Below are 24183 nucleotides of genomic sequence, written 5' to 3'. Positions count from 1 at the left end.
CAGTAAAGAGTTTTTTTTAAAACATGGTCTACATTAACAAACAAAGAGCCCCCTGATACAACCCAGAGACTACAGATGGGGTGGGGGGTAGATTTGTCTGGTCCAGCCTGAGACAGTGATGGTCACCTGGGGGCCAAGAGCTAGGGTGAGCCCATTTCTGCCCAGCTGTGCTGAGGCCTTGGGCCCTCCCTCCCCACATCTACAGCCTCCGAGAGGGGCCCCACCTTAGGGCTTTCTGAGAGAGGCAGGTCATAGGGGCTGTGATAAGAGCACTGGGCCAAGAGCTGGGACACACCTGGGTCCAAGTTCAAAGTGAACTCTGCCCTTGACAACTGTGTGAACTTGAAAAAGCCCCTTGATTTCTCTGGGTCGTGGGATTTTTCATCTGCAGAATAGGTGACCTTTACCTGGAGGTCGTGAGGATCATAGGAGAGAGTGAGTGTGAGGGCCGTTGAGGTTCCTGCACGTGGCTCCCTCCGCAGAACCAGGCTTCAGTGGCTTCAAGGGCACCCTGGTGCCCCATCTTTGCTGGGGGGCTCTACAAGACTGGCATCAGTGGTCTGCTCCCTCACAGATTCAGGTTTGTGTGTATATCCACCAGTCGGTGGCCAAGAAGTGTGTCGAGTATCTGGCCGAGCTGGCCCGCCACAACTATGTGACCCCCAAGAGCTACCTGGAGCTGCTCAATATTTTCTCCATCCTCATCGGGCAGAAGAAACAGGAGCTGAAAACTGCTAGGAACCGCATGAAGAGTGGCCTCGACAAGGTGGGCTGGAGTGGGGCCTTGTGGGCAACGTATAGCTGCCCGTGGTTCTGCCCATGCAGTCTCAGTCCTGACCCCAGAGGCCCAGCCTGGCCTTTCAGTTGGCAGCCCACAGTGTTTAAATGGGTGGCTTCCTCCCTCACCAAAAGAGCTGCTGGCCAAGGGCAAGGCCAAAGCAGGTCACCCCAAATGTTTTTAGGGGACTGCTCCCTTCCTCTGGGGTCCACTGGGCAACCTGGGGGCCACTGAAGCTGCTGGCCACAGCCTCTCGTGAATGAGGGCGGCCCTGCAGGGACCTCTCCCCTGCCCCCTCCAGGCCTAACTCACTCTCTGGTCCCCATCACACTGTCACACCGGATTTCCTCTCTGTGCCCCACACCTCCCACCCCACAGCTGCTGCGCACTTCGGAGGACGTGGCCAAGATGCAGGAAGAGCTGGAGATTATGCGCCCCTTGCTGGAGGAGGCTGCCAAGGAGACCACGCTCACCATGGAGCAGATCAAGGTTGGGAGTGCTCCTGGCCCCCTCCCTGACGGCTGACCGTGTCTGAGGATGCTCGGCACCCCCATGCAGCCACAAGATCCCTAGCTGCCCAGCCTCACAGGTTGCTTAGCCTCTTGGTGCCCAGTTCCCTCGTTCAGTCATGTGTTCATTCAACAAATGCTTGCTCAGAACCTATTCTATGCCAAGCGCTGCACTGGGCAGAGGATATGGTGATGAGCAAGACAGACAAATCCAAACCCAATAATCACAACACGGACTGAGCAGCAGGGCAGCCACAGGTAGTGGTGCAGAGTCTGCCTGAGTCTCCCTCTAAGATCCTCTGAGTCTACAAGAGGGCCCACATTTGAGGGCCGGTCGTCATAGCAGCCTCTGCAGGTTTGCATATTCACAATGGCAGCTTTCTGGCAGAAGCAATCATGTCCTGCTCTACAAAGGCAGTGGTATTGAAAATTTTTCCAGCAGATGGAAAGAAAGTGACTTGTGGGAGGAGAGTGCCTTTCTCTGTTCTGCATGGAGGTGCCCTGTGGGTTTAGGGGGTCCTGCCCATGGGGTAGTTATGCTCAAGCATGTAAAGCCCTGAGCCCCATGCCAGGCCCATGATGAGCATTCAGGATTGGAAGGAGTTCCTAGCACTCCCAGGTCTCCGTGGGCTGTCACAGCCGAGATGGTCCTTAGAGAATGGGGCATCCCAACCCTCATTTCCTTCCACCTGGGGAGACTGAGACACAGAGAGGAGAAAGGGGAGGAGGGCACACCTGTCCCTGACATGGGCCATCCCTGGGCCCTCCCTACTTCTGGTCCCTAGGTGGACACAACCATTGCTGAGGAGTCCCGGAATTCAGTGCAAGCAGAGGAGATCAAGGCCAATGAGAAGGCCAGGAAGGCACAAGGTATTGCTGACGATGCCCAGAAGGATCTGGATGAGGCTCTGCCCACCCTGGATGCAGCCCTGGCCAGTTTGCGCAACCTCAACAAGAATGATGTGACCGAGGTGGGTGGCTAGGCACCTCCCAGGCTTTTCTTGACATCCCTCCCTGGAGCCCTCTTGGGTCCTGGCCCCTAGGCCCTCCCTCTACACATCCCTTGAGGGTCATATGTCAAGAGATGAGGGCAGAACTAGGGCTTGAATCCAGCTGCCTGCCCTTACCTCCTTGTATCAGCCCCCAGGGCCCGGGCAGGTGCACGAGGAGGGCTTTGGGCCTTGAGAAATGAGCGTACAGGACCTCGTGGCCAGGCCTGGGTATATGGGGGAGCAGTAGTTGCCATAGGCTAAGGCAGACCTTGGGGGATCCCCGGGTGTGCCCTTGGTCTGTAGTGGTAGGGACTTGGCTGGTGGGGCCCACCCTGTCTGGTGGCTGTCCCTGCCTGGAGGTACCGTACCACTCCGTGATGGACCTCCCCCTTCCCCACTCTTGGCCTGGCCCACAGGTGCGTGCCATGCAGCGGCCACCCCCAGGCGTGAAGCTGGTCATAGAAGCTGTGTGCATCATGAAGGGCATCAAGCCCAAGAAGGTCCCTGGAGAGAAGCCTGGCTCCAAGGTGGATGACTACTGGGAGCCAGGCAAGGGGCTGCTGCAAGACCCCGGCCGCTTCCTGGAGAGCCTCCTCAAGTTTGACAAGGTGAGCGTGCCAGGCACCCAGCCAGCTGGGAGTGAGTGAGGGCAGGACCCAGCTGGGCAGAGAAGTGAGGAGAGGAACCGGCCCCCTCCCCGCCACCAGCGCTGGGGCCTCCATCCTATCTCACTCTGCCTGCAACACACACAGCCCTGTGGCCACAGAGCTGATGGGACCAGATCCTGGCACAGAGGAGCTCTCCAGCTGGTGGGGGAAACAGACGGACCGACCAACAGATGGGTGTTGAGGAAATCAGGACCTGGGAAGGCTCCTATGCCCATAGGACATCACCCACAGTCACTCCAAGGCTCCGCAGCCTGGAGATTCTCTCTCTTGCTCTTTTTTTCCTGAAACCCCCATGGCGCTGGCCGAGACCTTCCCTGGCTGCTCAATCATCACCTCTCCCTCAGCCTTAACACCTGAGGTTTAGTGCCTGTCTGTCTCTGGATTTCTCTGCCTTCCTGTCTATCTGGGGTTCTCAGTATCCATGGGCATGCTCTCTCATGGGGCTGCTTAGGGTTAGGTCAGCCTGGAGCCTGCAGCCCTCTTGGAGGGCCCCTTTCCAGCCCAGAAATTAGTCCCACGCGGGCCGCTCCCCCCCTCCCCCACCATGTGTCAGTGTTGGAGCCCTGGGCACGTCCCAGACTGCACTGGGAGGGCAGAGGCAATGGCCCATCTCAGTGACAGCTGGACTCTATGGGCTTCCCCATCCCTCTAACTGAGCCCAAATCAGGAGGCTCACGGCCAGCACTCAGGTTCCCCTGGTCCCAAGCTCTGACCTCTGGGAGCTCATGAACAGTACAGATTCCTGGGCTCATCCTGAATTACAGAGCTGGATTCTCCCAGGGTAGGACAAGTGCTCCAAGAGTATGGTGAGCTCTTGGGGTAGGGATTATTACATTTGAACGTGAGCCGGGTTGGGCATCAGAACCACTCACTCATCTCCACATCAGCCAAGAAGGAGCCCTTGTCTCTAAATGGGTTTTAAATGGGGCCTGCATATTATCAGGTCTTCATTTTTTAAATTTTTAATATTTATTTATTTATTTAGGCTGCGCCGGGTCTTAGTTGCGGCACACGGGACCTTCGTTGCGGCATGCGGGATCTTTTTAGTTGTGGCGTGTGGACTTCTTAGTTGCGGCATGCATGCGGGATCTGATTCCCTGACCAGGGATTAAACCCGGGCCCCCTGCATTGGGAGCGCGGAGTCTTACCCTCTGGACCACCAGGGAAGTCCCTGTATTATCAGATCTTGAGGTTGTGTCATTTCTTGAGAAAGAAAAATCTCTGATCATGTTATTTGAAATCTTAGAATACAGAAGATCCTCTTCTGGCCAGCTTTTGTGGGTTGTGTCTATTCCCTAGGGAGGACACCTGTACTGAGGCCTGCACGGGGCATAGCGGCAGGAGCAGGATGCCCCTCAGCCCTGCAGAGCCTTCTCTGTCCTCCCTGGGAAGCAGTCCCCTGAGCCCATGGTTCCCATCCCCAGGACAACATTGGGGAGGCGGTGATCAAAGCCATCCAGCCATACATCGACAATGAAGAGTTCCAGCCGGCCGCCATCGCCAAGGTGTCCAAGGCCTGCACCTCCATCTGCCAGTGGGTGCGCGCCATGCACAAGTACCACTTCGTGGCCAAGGCCGTGGAGCCCAAGCGGGTGAGGGCTGGGTAGACCTAGGGGGCAGGGGAGAGGGCGTGGGCTCCTCTGGGCACCAGGAAAGCTGGTCCTGCGCCCTCTGCCCGCAGCAAGCCCTGCGGGAGGCCCAGGACGACCTGGAGGTGACACAGAGGATCCTGGAGGAGGCGAAGCAGCGCCTGCACAAGGTGGAGGATGGCATTGCCACGATGCAGGCCAAGTACCGAGACTGCATTGCCAAGAAGGAGGAACTGGAGCTGAAGTGTGAGCAGTGCGAGCAGCGGCTGGGCTGCGCCGACAAGGTGTGAGGGCCTGTGGTGTGGCCTGCCCCCGACAGGCTGGAAGGGCCCGGGTGGTAGGGGGGTCCCAGGGTGGCTGTCCACACCCCCCACACCGGCCACCTCGGGGACTGCGCCAGGCAGGGTCACCCAGGCCCCCGGCCCAGCCTCCCAGAACCCACCCCATGGGCTGTCCTTGCAGCTCATCAACGGGCTGTCGGACGAGAGGGTGCGCTGGCAGGATACGGTGGAGAACCTGGAACACACGCTCGACAACATCTTCGGGGACGTGCTGGTGGCTGCAGGCTTTGTGGCCTATCTGGGCCCCTTCACGGTAAGGAACCCCCGGCCCCGCCTTGAGGCCTCACCTCCATGAGGGGTGGCCTGAGGGGCGTCTCTTTTCTCACTCATTCAACAAGCACTTCTCAGGCGCCCCGTCTGAGCCAGGTGCTGTTCCAGGCACTGGGGATATGGCAGCTCACAAAACAGCCAGAAAACCTGCTCCGGTGGGGCTGGCCTTCTAGAGGGAAGTGTGAGTTCACACTGCCGTGCTTGCTGTGTGCCTCTCATTCAATCCTCACAGCTGCCCTGATGGGTGGGCATTGTTGTTCTTATGCTGGTTCCACAGATAAGGGGCTGAGGATTGTGGAGGCCAAGGATGTTCCCCAAAGTGGGGCTAGAGCTCAGGCCTCTGTCTCCATGTCTGAGCTCTGACCTCTGCACAACTGCTGAGCGTTGGGGTGCAGGGGGAAGTGGGAGGGCATCACGGCTGTCTCAGTGGGGTGGCCCTGAGCCTGGCATCTCCCCAGGGCCAGTACCGCACGGTGCTCTACGACAGCTGGGTCAAGCAGCTCACGACTCACCATGTCCCACACACCTCCGAGCCCACGCTAATCGGGACTCTGGGGAACCCCGTGAAGATCCGCTCGTGGCAGGTGCCCACCCTGGGGGGCTGGAGCAACTGGGCTGGGCCTGCAGTGTGGTCGGGCTGGGCCAGGAGCCTCCTGCCTCCCTCCCACCCTCTTTCCTGGGTCTGCTTAGAGATGCGTCTCCTGAGCCCGCCCGGGGCCAGTCAGAGGCTGGTGGGTAGGAGAGGAGAAAGCCGAGCGAGTGGTACAGATGCTGGCTAACTGTGGGCAGAGAGGTCAAGGGGTGCTTATGAGAGTGGGGGTGGGGTGGGAGAGCAGTGTCCAGAGTGAGGGTTACGAGGTTGTGTCTGAGCTAGACCCTGGAGGACAGGTAGAGTTGGCGCAAGGAGAGAACCAAGAGGCTCAGGCAGAGGCTAAGCGTGAACACAGTCCGGGAGGGCTGATGGGCTTTACTGGCTCCGTGAAGATGGTCTGACTGAGCAAGGACTCAACAGGCATGAGGAACGACTGGCCCAGCGAAGGAGGGTGTCGGGAGCCAGCCAATAGGAGGGAGACCAGTCCTGGGGGCTGAGACCTCAGGACTGCCCTTCACCCTCAAGAGGGTGCAGTAAGGAGAAGGGAAACACAGCCAAAGCACAAGGTTGGGAGTGGCTGATGTCCCAGCTGAGCCTGCTGTGTGAGACCCCCGACCCAGCCCGGTCCCCCACAGGTTGCTGGCCTCCCCAACGACACACTGTCAGTGGAGAATGGGGTCATCAACCAGTTCTCCCAGCGCTGGACCCACTTCATTGACCCTCAGAGCCAGGCTAACAAATGGATCAAGAACATGGTGAGCCTACCCACCGGGTGCCACCACTCCACCCAGCGGGGCTTAGCAGGTGCAGGGGGAGTAGCTGAGCCTCAGGCTGGTTCTCAGCTCCCGCGGCCCCCACCCGCCCCCTGTGCCCACAGGAGAAGGACAGCGGGCTGGACGTGTTCAAGCTGAGCGACCGCGACTTCCTGCGCAGCATGGAGAATGCCATCCGCTTTGGCAAGCCCTGCCTTCTAGAGAACGTGGGCGAGGAGCTGGATCCCGCCCTGGAGCCCGTGCTGCTCAAGCAGGTGGGCCTGCAGCAGTGGGGGTGGGGGCGGCCCCCTTCCCCTGCCTCACTGGTGAAGCCCAAGCCACAGCGCTTGCCCATCCCACCTGCCACAGACATACAAGCAGCAGGGGAACAAGGTGCTGAAGCTGGGAGACACGGTGATCCCCTACCACGAGGACTTCAGGATGTACATCACCACCAAGCTGCCCAACCCACACTACACGCCCGAGATCTCCACCAAGCTCACCCTCATCAACTTCACCCTGTCTCCCAGGTAAGCCCTTGGTCCCTGGGACCCCCAGCATCAGCTCTGCCTCAGCCTGCCTGGCTGCCTCCTCCCACCCCCAGGCAGAGACTCAGTGGGTTTCCCCCTGAGGCCCCGCCAGCTTCCTCCCAGGCACTCTGCATTTCAGGTCTTTCTAGCCCCTCCACGAACTCCCTTTACTTGCCACTGTTTCCACCTGAGAAACCCCACCCTCAGATCATCCTGATCCCTGGTCAGGAACCCCTCCCCCAGCCTGCCTGGCCAGCACTAGCCCCACCTCATCCGGATACCCTTTCCCCACAGCCCTTGCTGAGCCCTTGTGTACTCACCCCTAGAGCTGTCCTGGAGCCCTGTGGGGGGCATACTCTGGCTCCTTGCACCCAAGCCATTTCCTGCCCTTGCTGCCCTAAGCCCAGGCACTATAGCTTTTGCTGACCACCCACAGAGAGTGCTAAGGCCTCCATGCCAGTGGCCACTATGAACCTCTCCACAGACAAGGGGGTGAAAACATCCTTAAGTCCTGTCCCTCCCCATCACCCCCAGCCCCCTCCTGCTGAGAGGGAGTTTTTCAGACCCCAGCAACTCACATGTTCAACTGCCTGGCCCCTGCTGGGATTCCAAGCTGCCACCTGAGGTCTCGCTGAGAACTGGTCACTTTGAAGCCAGGCTCTGCCTTAGCCCTGCAGCCTGAGACAGAGGCCAGGCCTCCCAGGCTGACACCAACAGGGATGCTAGGCTCTTTGGAGCCCCAGGAGCACAGGTACATAGGTCAGCAGGCTCAAGGCTGGCCCTCCAGGGCCCACCAGGTGTCACAGACATAATGTCCCCTACCCCTGGCAGTGGCCTAGAGGACCAGCTGCTGGGCCAGGTAGTGGCTGAGGAGCGGCCTGACCTTGAGGAAGCCAAGAACCAGCTGATTGTCAATAATGCCAAGATGCGCCAGGAGCTGAAGGACATTGAAGACCAGATCCTGTACCGGCTCAGCTCCTCTGAGGGCAACCCTGTGGATGACGTGGAGCTCATCAAGGTGCTGGAGGCTTCCAAGTTGAAGGCTGCTGAGATCCAGGTCAGCAACTGCCGGCCCACCCCTGCCTGCCTCTCCCCACCTGCCCCAGGCCTGCCCCCTATCGCCACCCACCTCTGCCTGGTGCCCTTTGACAACCTACCTGGGCCTGACCAGCACCCCCTGTACTGCACCCCCAGGCCAAGGTCAGGATTGCAGAGCAGACAGAGAAGGACATTGACCTCACGCGCATGGAGTACATTCCCGTGGCCGTCCGCACCCAGATCCTCTTCTTCTGCATGTCTGACTTGGCCAACGTGGACCCCATGTACCAGTACTCCCTCGAGTGGTTTCTCAACATCTTCCTCTCAGGCATCGCCAACTCAGAGAGGGCAGGTAGCCCTGGCACAGATGCACATGTTGACATAAACACCAGGCTCTACCCTGGCACAGGTGTGACACACCTGGATGCATTTCCACAGCGGGCACACACACGTAGACTCACACCCATGTCCACTCATACACATCCTCGTCAGGCTTACACTACGTAAGAACACACGCCCCTCCTACCCTCCTCGGAGCAAATGCCCCAAGCGGGTGCCCAGACTGCCCCTTTGGCTACTGGGGAGATGGGCTGGGCTGGGCCCCAGGGATCTTGCTTCCCTCCCTTCTCCCTGCACTGCCATCACCCCTCTGCCCTGCAGACAACTTAAAGAAGCGCATCGCCAACATCAACCGCTACCTGACCTACAACCTCTACAGCAATGTCTGCCGCAGCCTCTTCGAGAAGCACAAGCTGATGTTCGCCTTCCTATTGTGTGCCCGCATCATGATGAACCAGGGCAAGATTGACCAGGTGCGTGATGGAGGGGCGGCCAGGTCCTTTCTTGAAAACAGCCAGGAGGCTCTGGGTTAACTATGGCCCAGCAGCTCCTGTGCACATGTCTTCTCAGAGCCTTGAGAGTGCTGGTGAGCACAGACAGTCCTGAGCCTCCCGGCTCATGGTCTCATGAGCCCCAGGTATTTCCTGGTGCGTTGGAAAGCACTGAAAGTCACAGCCACCACTGCTTGAGCCTTCACTGTGTGCTGGGTGCTGGGATCACAGCTACCCTCTGACCTACCCCCACAAAACCCCTGGGAAGCAGAGTTCTGATTCTTCCTACTTTCCAAGTGAGGAAACAGAGGCTCAGAGGTCAAATCCTTTGCCTAAGGTCACACAGCCAGGGAAAGGGAAAGAGGTGATACTAACCCAGACCTGTGCAACTGCCACCCCTAAGGGGAACTCCATTTCTCTGGCTGAGGATGGTAGGGGAGGCACTGCTAGGTGGGGCGCTGGAGACAGGCCTCAGGGCCTGGGCACTAGCCTCCCCTGTCCCTTGCCAGAGCGAGTGGCGCTACCTCCTGTCCGGGGGCTCTGTCCCTGTCATGAGTGAGAACCCTGCCCCGGACTGGCTGTCAGACCGGGCCTGGCGAGACATCCTGGCACTCTCCAACCTGCCGGCCTTCTCCTCCTTCGCCCTTGACTTCACAAAGCATCTGTCGGAATTCCAGGCCATCTTTGATAGCCCTGAGCCCCACCGGTGAGCTGGGACCTGGGGCACAGCAAGGTGGGCACATCCAGGGGCTGAGACCCAGGAACAGGCTTGCCCTGGAGCCTTCTCTGAGGGGCCACACAGGGTTGCCCTGCAGCTGTGACTACATCTCTTCCATGCCCCCGGCCATGTACCCCTGGACACCCCATTCTCCCCTGCTGTCCAGCAAGCAGAGACCCTGTGGCCAGTGCCCTCCCACAGGTTGGCTCTCAGGGGGACGTGGGCACTGTTGCAGGGAGCCCTTGCCTGGCATCTGGGACCAGTACCTGGACCAGTTCCAGAAGCTGCTGGTCCTCCGCTGCCTACGTGGGGACAAGGTTACCAATGCCATGCAGGACTTCGTGGCCACCAACCTGGAGCCACGCTTCATTGAGCCCCAGGCAAGTGCTGTCAGCCAGCACCTGGGCTAATCCCCACCCTGGGTCCCAGGATCCTAGCTGTACCTGGACAGACCACTTTGCAGCCTTGGTCAGGCCAGGACCCCTAACCACCCCAAAAAGCTCTGAGAGGTTCCAGGTCCCACCAGGAAGCCCCTCTGGGACTACTCTGGGGGCCCCAGGACCCCCCTACCTTGCCCTGGTCGCCTGCCCCTGAGGAGAAGCTCTAGGTGGCCCCAGCATCTCTCCCTGCCCTGCAGACAGCCAATCTGTCATTGGTGTTCAAAGACTCCAACTCCACCACGCCCCTCATCTTTGTGCTATCGCCTGGCACTGACCCGGCTGCCGACCTCTACAAGTTTGCCGAAGAAATGAAGTTCTCCAAGAAGCTCTCTGCCATCTCCCTGGGCCAGGGCCAGGTAAGGGCGAGGGGGTGGGGGAGAAGGGAGCTGGTGGGCTGGGCCAGCTGGTCCCCCACCACTCAGCACTCCTGTCCCCACAGGGCCCTCGGGCGGAAGCCATGATGCGCAGCTCCATAGAGAGGGGCAAGTGGGTCTTCTTTCAGAACTGCCACCTGGCACCGAGCTGGATGCCAGTCCTGGAGCGCCTCATTGAGCACATCAATCCCGACAAGGTACACCAAGGGAATACAGTACATCCATCCAGGACTGATAAGGCTAAATGAGATCGTCCCACAGAGCACTCAGCCCAGCCACCAGCACACAGTGGGCGCTCAGGAAGTGACATATGTAACACGTATCAACTAGATTAATCTTCCCAGTGGCCCCCTCAAGTAACTGCTACCAGTGACTCGCCCAAGGGCACCCAGCACAGACGGGTGACCCTGGAACTTGCCGAAGCCCATGTTCTTTACCAGTGGTCCCTGCAGCCTGGTCTGGCCCAGCCCAACCCAGGGGTGGAGTCAGGCTGAGGGTGGCTCAAGGTCCTTGGGTAGGAAGGAGCCTGGTGTTGGGGCAGCCACCAGGTACGGGTCTCAATGCTCACGTGGAGCGTGGCCACCAGGTGCACCGGGACTTCCGCCTGTGGCTCACCAGCCTGCCCAGCAACAAGTTCCCAGTGTCCATCCTACAGAATGGCTCCAAGGTGACCATTGAGCCGCCACGCGGGGTCAAGGCCAACCTGCTCAAGTCTTACAGCAGCCTCAGCGATGACTTCCTCAACTCCTGTCACAAGGTGAGACACACTTGGCACATGCACCCCCAACCTGCCCCATCTCCATCACCACCCTTCACACCCCTCCGCCCCGCCCCCACCTCTGGCAGGTGATGGAGTTCAAGTCCTTGCTGCTGTCTCTGTGTTTGTTCCATGGGAATGCCCTGGAGCGTCGTAAGTTTGGGCCCCTGGGCTTCAACATACCCTACGAGTTCACGGATGGGGACCTACGCATCTGCATCAGCCAGCTCAAGATGTTCCTGGACGAGTATGACCACATCCCCTACAAGGTGGGCTGGGGATGGGCTGAGGGCGGGGAGCTGGGCGCCTGTGGGGGCCTGACCTACCCACCCCGTAGGTCCTCAAGTACACGGCAGGGGAGATCAACTACGGGGGCCGCGTCACTGACGACTGGGACCGCCGCTGCGTCATGAACATCCTGGAGGACTTCTACAGCCCCGCCGTGCTCTTCCCCGAGCACAGCTACAGTGCCTCGGGTGTCTACCACCAGATCCAACCCACCTACGACCTCAACGTGAGCACACACCGGGGCTATGCTTTAGGCAGCCTGCCAGGCTGGGGTCCTGGGGTGCCGTGAACACCTGGGTGCTGGAAGACTTGGCCCCAACCGGCCAGTAGTTCCTTTTCATTGATTGATCCATCCCACAAAGATAGCCCTGGAGCTCAGGTTCTGTGGGCAGAGGCCAACTCCCGCCTCTCAGCCCCTGCCCGAGAGGACTTTGTGAGGCTGGGAGGGGCCGGGCGGCTCCTCTGAGGCTGCCAGGTGAGGCGGTGAGGTGGGAAGCAGCCCAGACCACAGTCAGAGAGGGCTCCCTGAGGAAATGATGCTTCAGCTAAGATGTGTGAGGAGCAGGCAGGTGCTGGGTGGAGCACCCCAGAGTGTGGGTCAACAGTGTAAAGGGCCTGTGGCAGGAGGGGCTGTGACAGGTTTGAGCAGCTGAATGAAGAAGCAGGGAGCTAGGCAGCAGGGAGAAGTGGGCTAGGAGGGAGCAGAGGCCATGGAGTCCTGAGGGTAAGAGGGACATGCGTAAAGCTTGCGACCAGGGGTGACGAGTAGTGGATGTGCTCAGTTGGAGGGCTGTCCCGCAGGCTGGAGGTAGAGCAGGGCAGGGGCTTCAGTCGCAGCGCTCCTACCCTCCAGGGCTACCTCTCCTACATCAAGACCCTTCCACTCAACGACATGCCTGAGATCTTTGGCCTGCATGACAATGCCAATATCACCTGTGCCCAGAATGAGACCTACACCCTGCTTGGCACCATTGTCCAGCTGCAACCCAAATCATCCTCTGCAGGCGGCCAGCACCGGGAGGAGGTTAGTGGCAGCAGGGGAAAGGGCCCAGTGGTTGAGCAGGACCAGTCTCCTATCCACCATCATGCCTGTTCCCCTGTGGGAAGGAACTCTGTGCATATAGAATTCTTTGCACCCACAGATAGTGGAGGATGTGGCCCAGAACATTCTGCTCAAGGTGCCTGAGCCCATCAGCTTGCAGCGGGTGATGACCAAGTACCCTGTGCTGTATGAGGAGTCAATGAACACGGTGCTAGTACAGGAGGTCACTCGGTAATCCCCTGCCACCCCCAGCCCTGAGTCAGCAGGCCACTGGGCTGTAGAGTAATGACAGTAAAAGCTACACCAAGTGCTATAAACCCATTCTCTAACTCAGCCATATTTTTATTCCATTTTACAGATGAGTAAACCAAGGCCCAAAAAGGTTACATGACTTGTCTAAGGTCATACATTTACTAACAGCCAGAGCTGGAACTGGTACTCAGGCCACTCGACCCCACTCTATGCTCTTAGCCCCTATGTTCTGCCATTGGTTTTTTGTCTACTGCCTACAACTGGGGAGTGCGGATATGGCCACACAGCCCCAGACCACTGCCTTCCTCCTTGCCACTGCCTCCATAGGTACAACCGGCTGCTGCAAGTGATCACACAGACGCTGAGAGACCTGCTCACAGCACTCAAAGGGCTGGTGGTGATGTCCTTGCAGCTGGAGCTGATGGCTGCCAGCCTATACAACAACACTGTGCCCGAGCTCTGGAATGCCAAGGCCTACCCATCACTCAAGCCACTGTCCTTATGGGTCATGGACCTGCTGCAGCGCCTGGACTTCCTGCAGACCTGGATCTCCAAGGGCATCCCAGCCGTCTTCTGGATCAGCGGCTTCTTCTTCCCCCAGGCTTTCCTGACAGGCACCCTGCAAAACTATGCCCGCAAGTCTATCATCTCCATCGACACCATCTCCTTCGATTTCAAGGTCTGGACTCAGCCAGGGCCAGGTCAGGTGACAGGCTGGGGTGTGGCCCAGGTAGGAGGAGCACGGAGGCCACAGCTGGCTGGCGGAATCAGGGGAGCCCCTGAGAGGGGGTTGGGGGACAGGGAGAGCCAGAAGAGACCATAAGCCCCAGGGAAATCCCTAGGGGCAGAGCACAGACTGTAGGCTACCAGCTGAAACAGCAGGTGAAGGGGGGAGGCAGGCAGAGCCCTCAGGAGGGAGCTTGTGCCTCCTGACCCAAATCCTAACCGAGATTCTGGGTGTTTATATGTGAGGGGGCATCTGTGTGCCCGACCACAGGTGATGCGCCAGTCGGTATCAGAGCTCAAGACAAGACCCAAAGAGGGGTGCTTCATCCATGGACTGTTCCTGGAAGGTGCCCGATGGGACCCTCTGGCCTTCCAGCTGGCTGAGTCTCGGCCCAAGGAGCTATACACAGAGATGGCCGTTATCTGGCTCCTGCCAACGCCCAACCGCAAGGTCCAGAACCAGGACTTCTACCTGTGCCCCATCTACAAGACACTGACCCGTGCTGGTATGGGGCCCAGGGCGGGGAGCCTACACCACAGGTGGGGGCCCAGGGTTGGGCCAGTTAGGCTGACCCAGGTTAGCTGAACAGGATGGCTGACAGAGGTCAATCAGCACTCACTCCTGAGACTGACTGGGCCAGGACAGAGCTGGGCCAGTAGTGGGCAATGTGATGCCCAGGGGCTGGGCCCAGTCTGTGGGGAGTGGCCCCTGAGCTCACCATCCTCTTGCTTCCCTTAGCAGACCCACCTTGGGTCCTGGGAGGCCCAGCCTGCCAATGGAGGTTCAGAGGGGGTAACTGAGGCCTGGAGAGGTGGGGTGGGCCTGGGCTGGGTCCACAGGGAATGAGCAGGGGCGTCAACTCTCCCATTCCCATCCTCAATTGTCAGTGCAGTAACTTAGGGCAGGCCTGAGCCTTGGCCACACTCCCCAGACAGGCTTCCTCTTGGGTCAGGTCCCCTTCCTTGTCCCAAGCTCAGTTTGCCAAGTCCACTGCCTTTCTTTATACCCTGTTCCTGCCCTAGCTGAAGCAGACAACTTAACCTTCCCCCTTCTTGCCTGCTCTAGGAACACTATCAACCACAGGCCACTCCACAAACTACGTCATTGCTGTGGAGATCCCCACCGACCAGCCCCAGCGACACTGGGTAAAGCGTGGTGTGGCCCTCATCTGTGCCCTGGACTACTAGACCCAGACAGAAGGGCTGGGGCCATTAAAGCTGCATTTCCTAAACAGTCCAGCTGAGCCTTAGCTGCTTACACCAGGCCCCCTCTGTAGAACCCACTGCCAGGGAAACGGTGCGGGTGAGAGGCTACAGGGGCCTCAAGAGAAAATGTGGTTAGCAGGGGGAAGAGTGGCACAGTTGGCAGCTTTTACCTGCAACAAGGGAAGAGAGGTGAGCCTTGCAAGGTCCCAGGGCCCCTCCAGGGACTACACACCAGGCAGGACTAGACACAGAGGTGCCACCTCCACTGAGTCCCAACACCTCTCCAGGTTGCAAAGCTGTCAGATCTGGTGAAAGCCATGGCCCTCTCCTCCCACACTACACCTTGCACACAACTCCTCAGGTTCCACAGCCCACCCGAAGCCCCTCCTCAGTTCAGACCCTAAGTCCCAGGCCTAGGGTCCCAAGAACCTCTGCCCCAGAAGGCTGAATGCCCGAGAATGCACTCCCCTTACCTCTTTGGTCACACACAGGGCGCTGGCCCAGGTCTGGTTAGGTCCTCACTCCCACCACAGCCCTGGCCTACAAACCTCAGGCCAGCAAGTACAGGAGGGCTAATTTTTTAGGAGAGTTTTATTCATTCATTAGTCCAATATTTACAGGGGCCAGAGGGGTCGGGCTATGCTTAGCGCAGAGGCAGCTGGCCCCCACCCTGGTCACTGTGTACACATAAGGGGCCCGCCTGGATCACCTTCAAAGCCACCTAGAAGAGGCCATGGGGCTGTTTGGGGCCTGAGCTCCAGAGGCAGTGCTGGGCCCATCAGCCATTGGCATCAGGCCCTCTGGGAACATGGGGCTCCAACTGGTTGTCTTGGTCCTATTGTCCCCCACCCTGAGTGCCTTGCAGAAGCTGAGAAAGCTGGCATGGCAGGGAGAGCTGAGTGGTGCCAGCTTCCTGCAAGCAGCCCTGTCTCTGCTGTCTCTAAGAAGAGGGAGACGTGGTAATACTGAGGGGCGGGCAGAGGCTCCTCTGAGCCCAGGAGCCCAAAGCAGGCCCCTTGCCAGGGCCACAACACTGAAGACAAAGAGCCCAGGGCCTTGCCACAGAGAGCAGTCTTACCAAGCCTGGCCAAAGCCAGGCCACCAAACAGCTCAAACACTCCTCTCTGCTCAGGCCATGGGACCCAAGCAGGCTGCTCACCCTGCCCCCGCTGGAATACCCCACTCCCAGTCTAGCCCAGCAGCCAGGTCCCTGAGTTTGGAGCTCTCCCAGGAGGAACGGAGAGCAGACCTGGCTTTCTCGCAACAGGGACAACTGGGGCCAGAGCAGCAGGGCCCCCAGCTGTGACCCTGCAGGAGTGACCCCGGCCCTCCAGGATGACAGCTGTTAGGAGAGAACTCAGAGTCAGGAAGCTGACTATGTCAACACAGTGGTGGCAAGATGGGTTAGAGCCCAGAAAAATAGACGTCTCTGTAGGTAAAATATATATTCTGCTGCCCAGGCAGAAAGGCCAGGTCCTGCCACTCCACAGCCGGCTGTGGAGGAAGCTGCAGCACCTCCCTGTGCCCCAGCTCCTGCTTCCAGAGCATGACGGGGCAGCCCTGCCCTGGCAGGCACTGGGGTACCGTGCAGAGAATCCTGGCCTGGCTCCTATTCCCAGGGTCTGGGCTCTCTGACTGGAACTATTCGGTAATACTGGGAAGAGGGAGAGTGGGGCAGGGGAGGGCCCTGGTGAGGGCCATGTGGCAAGAGTGAGCGGCAGGGTCAGGGCCAGCAGTCCTCACTGGCGCTTGGCCTTGTAGGGGCGTGAGCGTTTCCGCCGGTCAGGCTTCCGCTGCTTGTGGAGTCGGCCAATGCTGACCCCCTGGCGCCGCCGCACCGAGATGTTCTGCTCCACCAGGTTGGCCAGCATGCCTGTGGAGAGGCGCAGGCCCTTGAGCGGGTGGCTGGATGCCCAGCAGCCACTCGCTCAACGGGCCACAGCCTCCGGTCAGAAGCTGAGGGTCTCTCGGCCCTCCCTGAGACTACAGTCTGCTCAAGCCCCAGCAGAGGCCTGAAGGAGGGGGCCTGAGGGCCAGGGCTCTGAGCAGGGCATGCCAGGTAAGGTGCAGCAGCGAGACCCCTCACCTTCCTGAGCCAGCATGGAGATGAAGGTGCAGATGAACTCATCGTAGTTGTGTGTTCTTCTCTGGTCGTCGATCTGTGGGAGAGAAGAGTGAGGACATGAGGACGCTGCAGCCATCTCCCCAGAGCAGCCACCAGCTGACCCCAGCAGGTCGCACCTCTGGGAAGACAGGTGGGCAGAGGACCAGGCAGCTGGAGAGAGGGCCCACCTTGAATTTCTTCCTCTTCTCCACCTCTTCCTTGAGGCAGGCCTCGTAGTTTGCAATCTCAGCCTCCACACACTTCAGCAGTGCCAGCAGCTCCTGCCAAAACCCAACAATTGCACCCGTGGTGCAGGGGCTGGCCAGCACCAAAGCCCCACTACCAGCAGGCAGCTAGAGGCAAGGACGAGCAGCCAGAGTCCCGGGAGCCTACTGAGGCCCCAGCCACCACCCAACCCAGACAGGCTTCCTGGCACCTGGCTTCAGCCACCACCCTTCACACCAAAATACCAACTAGGAACCCAGCACCTGGGCAGCAGTGCCCTAGGCCCTTCCCTTGTCAGTATTAGAAGAGAAAGCTGCAGAGGGGCTCACCTTGGGTGAGTACTTCTCCCCGCTCAAGGGCTCACTAGGCCTGACCAGCCCAGGCTTCTCTCTGCTATCCACAGCCTCCACCACCTCTTTCTCCTCTGGGCTACCAGACCCCTGGCTGCCTTGGCTCGGTCTGATGGAAGGTGAGGAACCCTTCCCACTCTCTGGAAGAGAAGGCACGAGAAGACCCATCAGAGTGCAGGACACGTGGTGGTCACTTGGCCACCTCCCTCCTCAGTACACCACTGGGAGGCCAGTGAGCCAGCCCAAGGCCCACCTGTCAGGGCCAGAGGACTCAGCACACCATCCTCAGCCAGGTGCAGCAGGCCCGTGCTGATGACAGGACCCAGGTCGCGTACAGCACGATTGTAGCGTATGCAGTCAACACGCAGCAGGCTGTCGTCCTCTCCAAAAAGCACCTTGGAGATGTGGGAGGTGACGGGGCTAGAGGGCCGCGTGGGGTTGGCCGAGCGGATAGGCGAGCGTAGTGGCGAATTGAAAGCGCTGCCGATCTCAGAGGCTGTGTCAGTGCTCTCATTGCTGGGGGTGGGCGAGGGCTGTGAGTGCGTGGGCACTGCCACAGCTGGACTCCCGGCCCCGCTGCTCGTCTTGATGGACAGAGGAATTGAGAGGTCTTTCTGGGACTCTTTGAGCTTCTCGGCCAAGACGTTGATGGTGTTGGGCTGCAGCACCGACAGCTGCCCATCCCCAGAGCCACTCAATGGCCCTGGTTTCCCCGGCCCCTTTCGCTTATACCTGTGGGGCCCAAGGAAAGGTAAGCCAAGGGAATGGGCCAGGTGACCACGTTCAGCAACGCCCAGAATGACCTGAACACATCTTGGCCTCCAGGGACTGACCCTGAAGCTCCAGCAGCCTGACCTGGCCATGCCAAGGCTGGCACACTGAGCTTCGACAGCTGCAGCCAGGTGTCCTCAAAGGACACCTCCTCTATTCCAGCTGTCTCACTTCTGGCCTTTTGCCAATGCCAGTTCTTCCAGCAAAGATATCCCCCACCCAATCTCCCAAGGCCTAGACAAAAGGCCTTGATGTCTGGTTAAATGTGCACGGCCCTCGCCCAAGCCCTCCAAAAATTTCTTGGGACCTGGAGTCGGTCCCTTCACGTCAGCCTCCCTGGGGCCCTGCACTCAGCAGGCATTCAGCATTATCTGCTGAAGGGCATTTTCTGGGCTGGAAGATTCAAGATAGGATCTGCAGCACTCAGCCTCCAGCCTTACAGAGCTGGGGCTAACCTGATGGCGGAGTTGGTGTTCTGCACGTCATCCTCCTCGTCATCCTCGTAGTCGTCCTCGTCATCTGAGTACTGCTGGGGTGGGCGGACTGGAACTCGGCTGCGGCCCACACCTGCTGCCAGGTCTTCCTCCTCCTGGGGCAGAGACCCAGGGCGGCCATGAGCCAGGCTGGACACAGCAGCCACAGCCAGGAAGCCAACATGGCTCTCCGGGTTCAGTCCACTGATTCCCTCCAGGTGCTCCAGAGCCCACCCACACTACCTGCCTACATAGGGCTTCTAAGAGAAACAGAGTGCCCTGAAACACCTGCATTTATTTTGCCAGTAGAACCCAACCCACAGAGCTGAATCCAACCCCATGCCCTAAACATTTAGCCCCACAGCCATGAGACTGAGTTTAAAGTCAGAGGAGCTCTCTCTGCCTCCCTCAACCCCTGCCATCATAGGGGCTTCTGAGAATCAGACAGAGGAACGTGGTTACCTAGGCCCCGACAGAAGGCAAACACCAATGAATCACCTGAGGAAAGTGCCTGTTGCAACCTCTCAAAAGAATCCTGGAGGGAATCCTCCCAGCTTACCTGCATGGGGGACTTGGCATAGTTGTGATTGTCCAGAAAGGCTGGCAGCCGCTGGACGATAGGAGTGGGGTTTGGGGGAACCCCATTGATGCTGCTCCCTGGAGGCTTCACCACCAGCTTGGGTTTGCTGGGAGGGCTGTGGGTCAGGGCTTGTGGGCACGAACCAGCCACCTCCTCCACACCATCTGAGAGGGCAAGGGGCATGGGCAGGACTTTCAGCCAGACCCTCAAGAAAAGCTGTCCTCAGCCCACTGTCTCCCCAGTCCTGGGGCACAGTACTGCTCCCCTTCCCTTCTCAGAGAAGAACAGCAGAGACAGCTGATGGGTGGAGTCAGCAAGCTCTAAGTCATGGGGCCACAGTGAGAAAGGAAAAGGATGAGATGAAAAAAAGGAGGCAGAAAGAAAAAAACTTCTAGAGAGGCTAGAAAGGGAATATACATTAAGGAGAAGGCTTTGGGGACTGTGGTAATGGCAGCCCTTTCCAGGTGCCTTTGTTTAGGGAGGGACTGCTCTTCCTCCATGTTCCGAGGGGAGAGGGCTGTAGGTACCAGGCTTCAGACCTCCTGCAGGAGCCTCTGAACCACTGCCCAAGTGCCTCCACAGAAAAAGACTTGCTCTGCTTGGGGTGGCTCTGAGGCCCATGAGAGGCTCCAATACCTGTGTGGGTGCCCTCAGAGGCCGCTGGGGCCCTGCTTGTTTCCAGGGCCAGAGGGGACTTGCTGCTGACTGCTTTGGTCTCTTCAGGCAACTGTGACTCTTGAGACTTGTGGGTCTGAATCAGCTCTGGCTGCGTTACCCTAATCAGCTGAAATCAAAATCCAAGGTGCAGAGGAGTGAAGGCAGACCCTAGCTTCTACCTTGGACAGCTAAGGGTCTTGGCTCTACTCACTCACTTAAAGGGAAATAACAACAGTCAAACCTCCTTTCAGAGGCTATTCTCCCCTTCCCCATGCCAAGTCCCATCACCTTTCCCACAAAGGGAGCAAAGGAAAGGAGTGGTTAATTGAAGCCCAGATCCACAATACAGAGTAATGTAGGAATCAGACACCGATGACCCAGTGGAGGGAAGGAGTGGGTGGCTGGGCTAGGCAGGGCCTGGGCAGGAGGGGTACCCACCTGCTGCAGGGCCTCCAGTACTGTCTGACGGTTCACCTTCAGAACGTGCAGCCTGGCCTCATACTTGATCCTGCGGTCAGGCACCACCGCCATCAGGTTGAAGCGGATGTCATGGTAGGGCTCCCTGCAGTCACAGCCGTGGCCGTGAGAGCAGCTCTCACCCTGGCCCCGCCATCAGGTTGAGGCAGATCTCCTGGCAGGGCTCCCTGAAGTCACACCTGAAGCCACAGGTACAGACCCCACCCCAACAGGCGGGCAGTAGCTGGCCATGCACACCAGGCACCTGAGCTGCTGCCTTCCAACAAGCTGCCTGAGGGGCCTGTCAGGAAGTGAGCCAGCACACGTGGGCCACCCGGGGCTCCACCAGGGCCTGCCCCTCCCCAGGCTATCCTGAAGCAGGCCACACGCAGCCTGAGTGGGAAATAGGGCAAAGAGTTGGGAGCACAAGATCTAATCCTGATCTTGCCAGATTCATCACGTGGCCTTGCACAAGCCATCTGGCCTCTCTCTGCCTTGGTTCCCTCTTCTGTGTCCCTCCCAATGGGGGCACAGCTCCAGAAGGTAGGGCAGGCTCAGGGCCCTTACCCTGCAGTGGCGAGGCCGATACGCTCCATGATGACCCTCCGGGCCTTGTCTGTCCACTCCTCATCCTCCCCCCAAGGCCCTGGGGAAACCAAGACAAGGAGTCAGTAGGTAGGAAGCCCGGAGCTCGGGCAGGCCAGGAGTTGGAAGGATGATGGAGAGAAGGTGACCCAGAGAATCAGGGGCTAGTTGGACAATGCAGTACAGGGTGCCATCCTGCCAGAACCACGTCTTCAAGACACCCCCGCCACGCCCCACCACTGGGTCCCAAGTGCTTGAGGACCTTGAGCCCCACCTCCTTAGGAGGTAAGCAGAGAAATCCAATGGGCCCCCAGCTCAGAGTGCCTACCATGGTCAATGGGGTAAACCTTCAGCCCATCCAGCTCAAAAAGCCGGCCTGTGATAGGCACATAGCTGACAAAGTGGAATGCCTCCATGGTCCGCACAGCACTAAGGCCATTCTGCTTCTCGGGGAGATGGCGTGGCTCAGGCCTGGGGAAGGACACAGTCAGTGCCCAGAATGGTACAACCCCCTTCCTTGCCCCCACCCCCATCAGTTCCCACAGCTCCCACACACCTGGCATGGCTATTATGTGCCTTGGCCAACTCTGGAGCATTGCCAATCGCATATCCTTTGCTCTAGAGGGAAGAAAATAAGGCCACATCAGAGCAACTTCTCAGGCAGGCCTCGGGTGGGAAACAGAGCTCAGGAGAGCAGGCCTGGGGGCATTCCAGGAACTTGAAGAAGCACAGGTGGCCTCTCCTGAAGGCCTAGTGGGGGCAGAAAAGAGCTCTGGAGCCCCCAAAAGATGGGCTGTACTGGCCTTGCACAGTAATCAGTGGACACTGGAGAACAGCATTGCCTGATAAAGTCCTAATAAGGTGTCACTTAAGGAACGTTCCTCTCTTCCCTAGGTCTATCTCCTTTTCTGACAATTGGGCCTTAAAAAAAAGTTGACTTACACAATTAATTTACAGGTCAAATATAATGTAAATATCATTTGAAAAAGCCTCATAGTGCCAAATGCTGTGTAGTGGCATTATCAGTGGTAGATCTGGTGGTCACATCTGCCTAGTCAGCTGAGTCAGGATTAAGGCACTGTGGCCTACCTCAGGGCTGAAGCCTTTGGTGAAGTCCTTCATGCGACTCAGGGTGGGCCCCAGGTCCACATTGCTGCAGTTCAGGAGCACGCTCAGCAGGGCATGAGTGGCACAAGAGTTGGGGATCAGCTGTGAAACAAAGAACAGTCACCCATCCACAGCATCCCTCACCCCAAGCCCATACTCATCAGGAATGGGGACTCAGAGAGGGACAGTCATGTCTGGACAATCCTCATCAACTCCCCTCATCTTTACCCAACATTTGTTCACTCAACTAAGTACCCATCAGGAGTCTGGGGACATGGAGAATGGACTCAGACATCACCCTGCTCTAAAGAGACTCCCTTTTTTAGTGAATAAGAGCTCAGTTCCTTCTGCCTTTCCCCACTTCCACTTTCCAAGCGAAGAAAACGGCAGCATCCCACCCTCCAGAAAGAACACAGAGCCCAGCAGACCTGGTGGGCAAAGAACATGTTATTCACAATATCATCATCAATCACAGATGTATCATCCACCAAGGTAGAGACCTTGCGACGGGATCGGCGCTCTTCGATCCATTTGAACAGGAAGATGAATCCATACACGGGGCTGGGGAAAGTAAGGGACAGAGCTAGACCAGTCAAGTGGGGGTAGGCAATCTGCATTCCCTTTCCTCTCCCCTATTCCTTTGCACTGTGTTACCACTCAGGTGCCCTTCCTGTGATCCCACCTCTCCCTTGGCTTCTTCCCAACGCTGCCCAAAGTGGCCCTGCGCCCTCGCACCCCAGAAGCCCACTGCAGGCAGAGTCAAGCATCAGCCTCTGGCTGTGATGCTCCAGGAGTCACCCAGTATCCTTATGAAGTCTATGGTTCTGGGATAAGAAAAGCTGGAACGATGGCTCAGGACCGGGTAGGAACAGAAGGTAAGGCGAGAACAATAAATGTGATGAGGAATTTAAACACTAATTCTCACTTGTGAAGCCCAGGGCCTGGGCCCCAGTGCAATCAGGGAAGTTAATGAACACCCATATCAGTCTGTTCTTTCCTGAAGGGAAAGAAGCAGACTTCTCCGTTTAGTCACTGTAGCAGTTCCTCCACACCTCTATTCTGTAGGACCACCAAGACAAGACCCTGACCTTGGTCACCCAGGAGAGTCCTTGTCAGATGCCACAAACCAACCAATCAATATGAGATCCCTGTATGGGGATTAAAACCACTGGCACATGGGCACAGTAAAGCAGTCATTAATAAATTACAGCTGCACAAAAGGCACAGTGTGACCCGAGTCAAGAGCAGGGGGTTTCTGGCTGGAAGGCCCCAGAAAGCAGATGAATTTAATCCAAGAGATGGTTAGAATTTGTATTGAGGGGAAGAGGCTACCACATAAAGGGAAGTGTTGAGGGAAAACTGGGAGAAACAAAAGCACAGCACCAGCTTCATCAGGAAGGCACCCAAAGAGGAGGAATGCTTCCTTATACGAGATTTTACAATTTGGAGCCTCTGATACTTCCTCCCTTGAGGAGCACTCTCTCCCGGGTCCCTCCCTAGCCCTCGGGGTGTAAGGGGCGACCGAAGCCACGCCGCGTGCCAAGCCACTCACCCCTGGCATTTGCTCTGAAGGTCATAGATCTCCTCCACTTGCACCCCTTTGACACCTGCGATCAGGTAAGGAAAGAAGTCGGGAAGGGTAGCCTCTGGCTGTGGAGCGAGGGCCCAGGAGTGGGCCCCCACAGCCTGGTTCCGGCGCGTAGGAGAGGCTCTTACCGAAATCTTCCACCAGGAGGGTGAAGAGGCCTGGGTGGGGCGACAAGAGGAGCGGGTAGTGGTCAGAAAGGCGCGTCTCGGACCCACCCGGCCTCCCCAGCTCCGGGCCTGCCCGGTCCCCTCCTCACCAGGGTCGCTCTCCAGCTCCAGCCAGCCCTTATTCATCTTCCCGCGGGGCAGCCCCTCAGCGCCATGTCCAGGCCCTCCCGACCCACCGCCGCCCCCCGCCGGGAGCCCCCGCCGCCCCCGGGGCCCCTAGCCCCACACACAGACAACGGGCCCCGTCGCGTCACCCGCCCTCGCCGGCGGCACTACGTCACCTCTGCGCGACGATCGCCGCCCCGCCTCTGGCCTCGTCTTCTGCAGTTTCGACTCCAGACGCCGGCGAACTCGCGCGGGAGTGCAGGGCGAGAGGTCGGGGCGGAGCTAGAGCGCCGGTGGCGCGAGAAGGGGCGGGGCAGGCGCGC

The 24183-nt window shown here is 58.6% G+C and overlaps 2 protein-coding genes across 5 annotated transcripts in view; one reads left to right on the top strand and one right to left on the bottom strand.

The window, feature by feature from the left end:
• The window catches only part of DNAH1 (dynein axonemal heavy chain 1), a 73154-nt gene extending 58434 nt beyond the window's left edge, over positions 1-14720 (top strand). Inside the window, exons 52-77 of the mRNA XM_060163845.1 lie at positions 575-766; positions 1157-1267; positions 2073-2258; positions 2696-2887; positions 4372-4539; positions 4629-4820; positions 4999-5130; positions 5606-5731; positions 6375-6494; positions 6617-6766; positions 6861-7021; positions 7853-8078; positions 8216-8411; positions 8720-8871; positions 9399-9595; positions 9843-9987; positions 10245-10403; positions 10487-10618; positions 11008-11178; positions 11268-11447; positions 11516-11692; positions 12320-12490; positions 12609-12739; positions 13088-13439; positions 13758-13992; positions 14553-14720. Coding sequence (XP_060019828.1) covers positions 575-766; positions 1157-1267; positions 2073-2258; positions 2696-2887; positions 4372-4539; positions 4629-4820; positions 4999-5130; positions 5606-5731; positions 6375-6494; positions 6617-6766; positions 6861-7021; positions 7853-8078; positions 8216-8411; positions 8720-8871; positions 9399-9595; positions 9843-9987; positions 10245-10403; positions 10487-10618; positions 11008-11178; positions 11268-11447; positions 11516-11692; positions 12320-12490; positions 12609-12739; positions 13088-13439; positions 13758-13992; positions 14553-14674 — 4476 coding nt within the window. The 3' untranslated portion in view covers positions 14675-14720. The remainder of the gene's footprint in view (positions 1-574; positions 767-1156; positions 1268-2072; positions 2259-2695; positions 2888-4371; positions 4540-4628; positions 4821-4998; positions 5131-5605; positions 5732-6374; positions 6495-6616; positions 6767-6860; positions 7022-7852; positions 8079-8215; positions 8412-8719; positions 8872-9398; positions 9596-9842; positions 9988-10244; positions 10404-10486; positions 10619-11007; positions 11179-11267; positions 11448-11515; positions 11693-12319; positions 12491-12608; positions 12740-13087; positions 13440-13757; positions 13993-14552) is intronic.
• A 1054-nt stretch (positions 14721-15774) lies between these two features.
• On the bottom strand, positions 15775-23958 carry BAP1 (BRCA1 associated protein 1). 4 transcript variants are annotated; one of them, XM_060161665.1, is made up of 17 exons: positions 23845-23958; positions 23717-23746; positions 23553-23607; positions 22429-22561; positions 21983-22102; positions 21450-21511; positions 21222-21364; positions 20876-20954; positions 20291-20414; positions 19832-19979; positions 19175-19359; positions 18598-18731; positions 17625-18103; positions 17351-17511; positions 16934-17077; positions 16779-16851; positions 15775-16565 (listed from the first exon to the last, which is right to left on the bottom strand). In XM_060161665.1, exons 1-17 carry the CDS (start codon positions 23879-23881, stop codon positions 16432-16434), a joined length of 2241 nt encoding a protein of 746 aa, XP_060017648.1. In that variant the 5' UTR covers positions 23882-23958; the 3' UTR covers positions 15775-16431. The 4 variants fall into 4 exon arrangements, with proteins under 4 accessions (XP_060017648.1, XP_060017650.1, XP_060017649.1 ...); XM_060161667.1 differs by having other exon boundaries at positions 22501-22561; XM_060161666.1 differs by having other exon boundaries at positions 16985-17077; positions 23845-23957.
• Positions 23959-24183: the final 225 nt, after the last annotated feature.

This window comes from Lagenorhynchus albirostris, chromosome 10, assembly GCF_949774975.1.
Source record: "Lagenorhynchus albirostris chromosome 10, mLagAlb1.1, whole genome shotgun sequence".
Taxonomy (NCBI): domain Eukaryota; kingdom Metazoa; phylum Chordata; class Mammalia; order Artiodactyla; family Delphinidae; genus Lagenorhynchus; species Lagenorhynchus albirostris.
The sequence above is the reverse complement of the archived record's forward strand: the minus strand, read 5'-3'. Positions and strand labels throughout refer to the sequence as shown.

Coding starts and splice junctions, on each gene's coding strand:
- BAP1 (XM_060161665.1), bottom strand. CDS start 23,881: ATGAATAAGGGCTGGCTGGAGCTGGAGAGCGACCCTG. Junction 22,562..23,552: donor CTTCAGAGCAAATGCCAGGG/GTGAGTGGCTTG, acceptor TACTTTCCCCAG/CCCCGTGTATGGATTCATCT. Junction 20,955..21,221: donor GGTTTACCCCATTGACCATG/GTAGGCACTCTG, acceptor TGGTTTCCCCAG/GGCCTTGGGGGGAGGATGAG.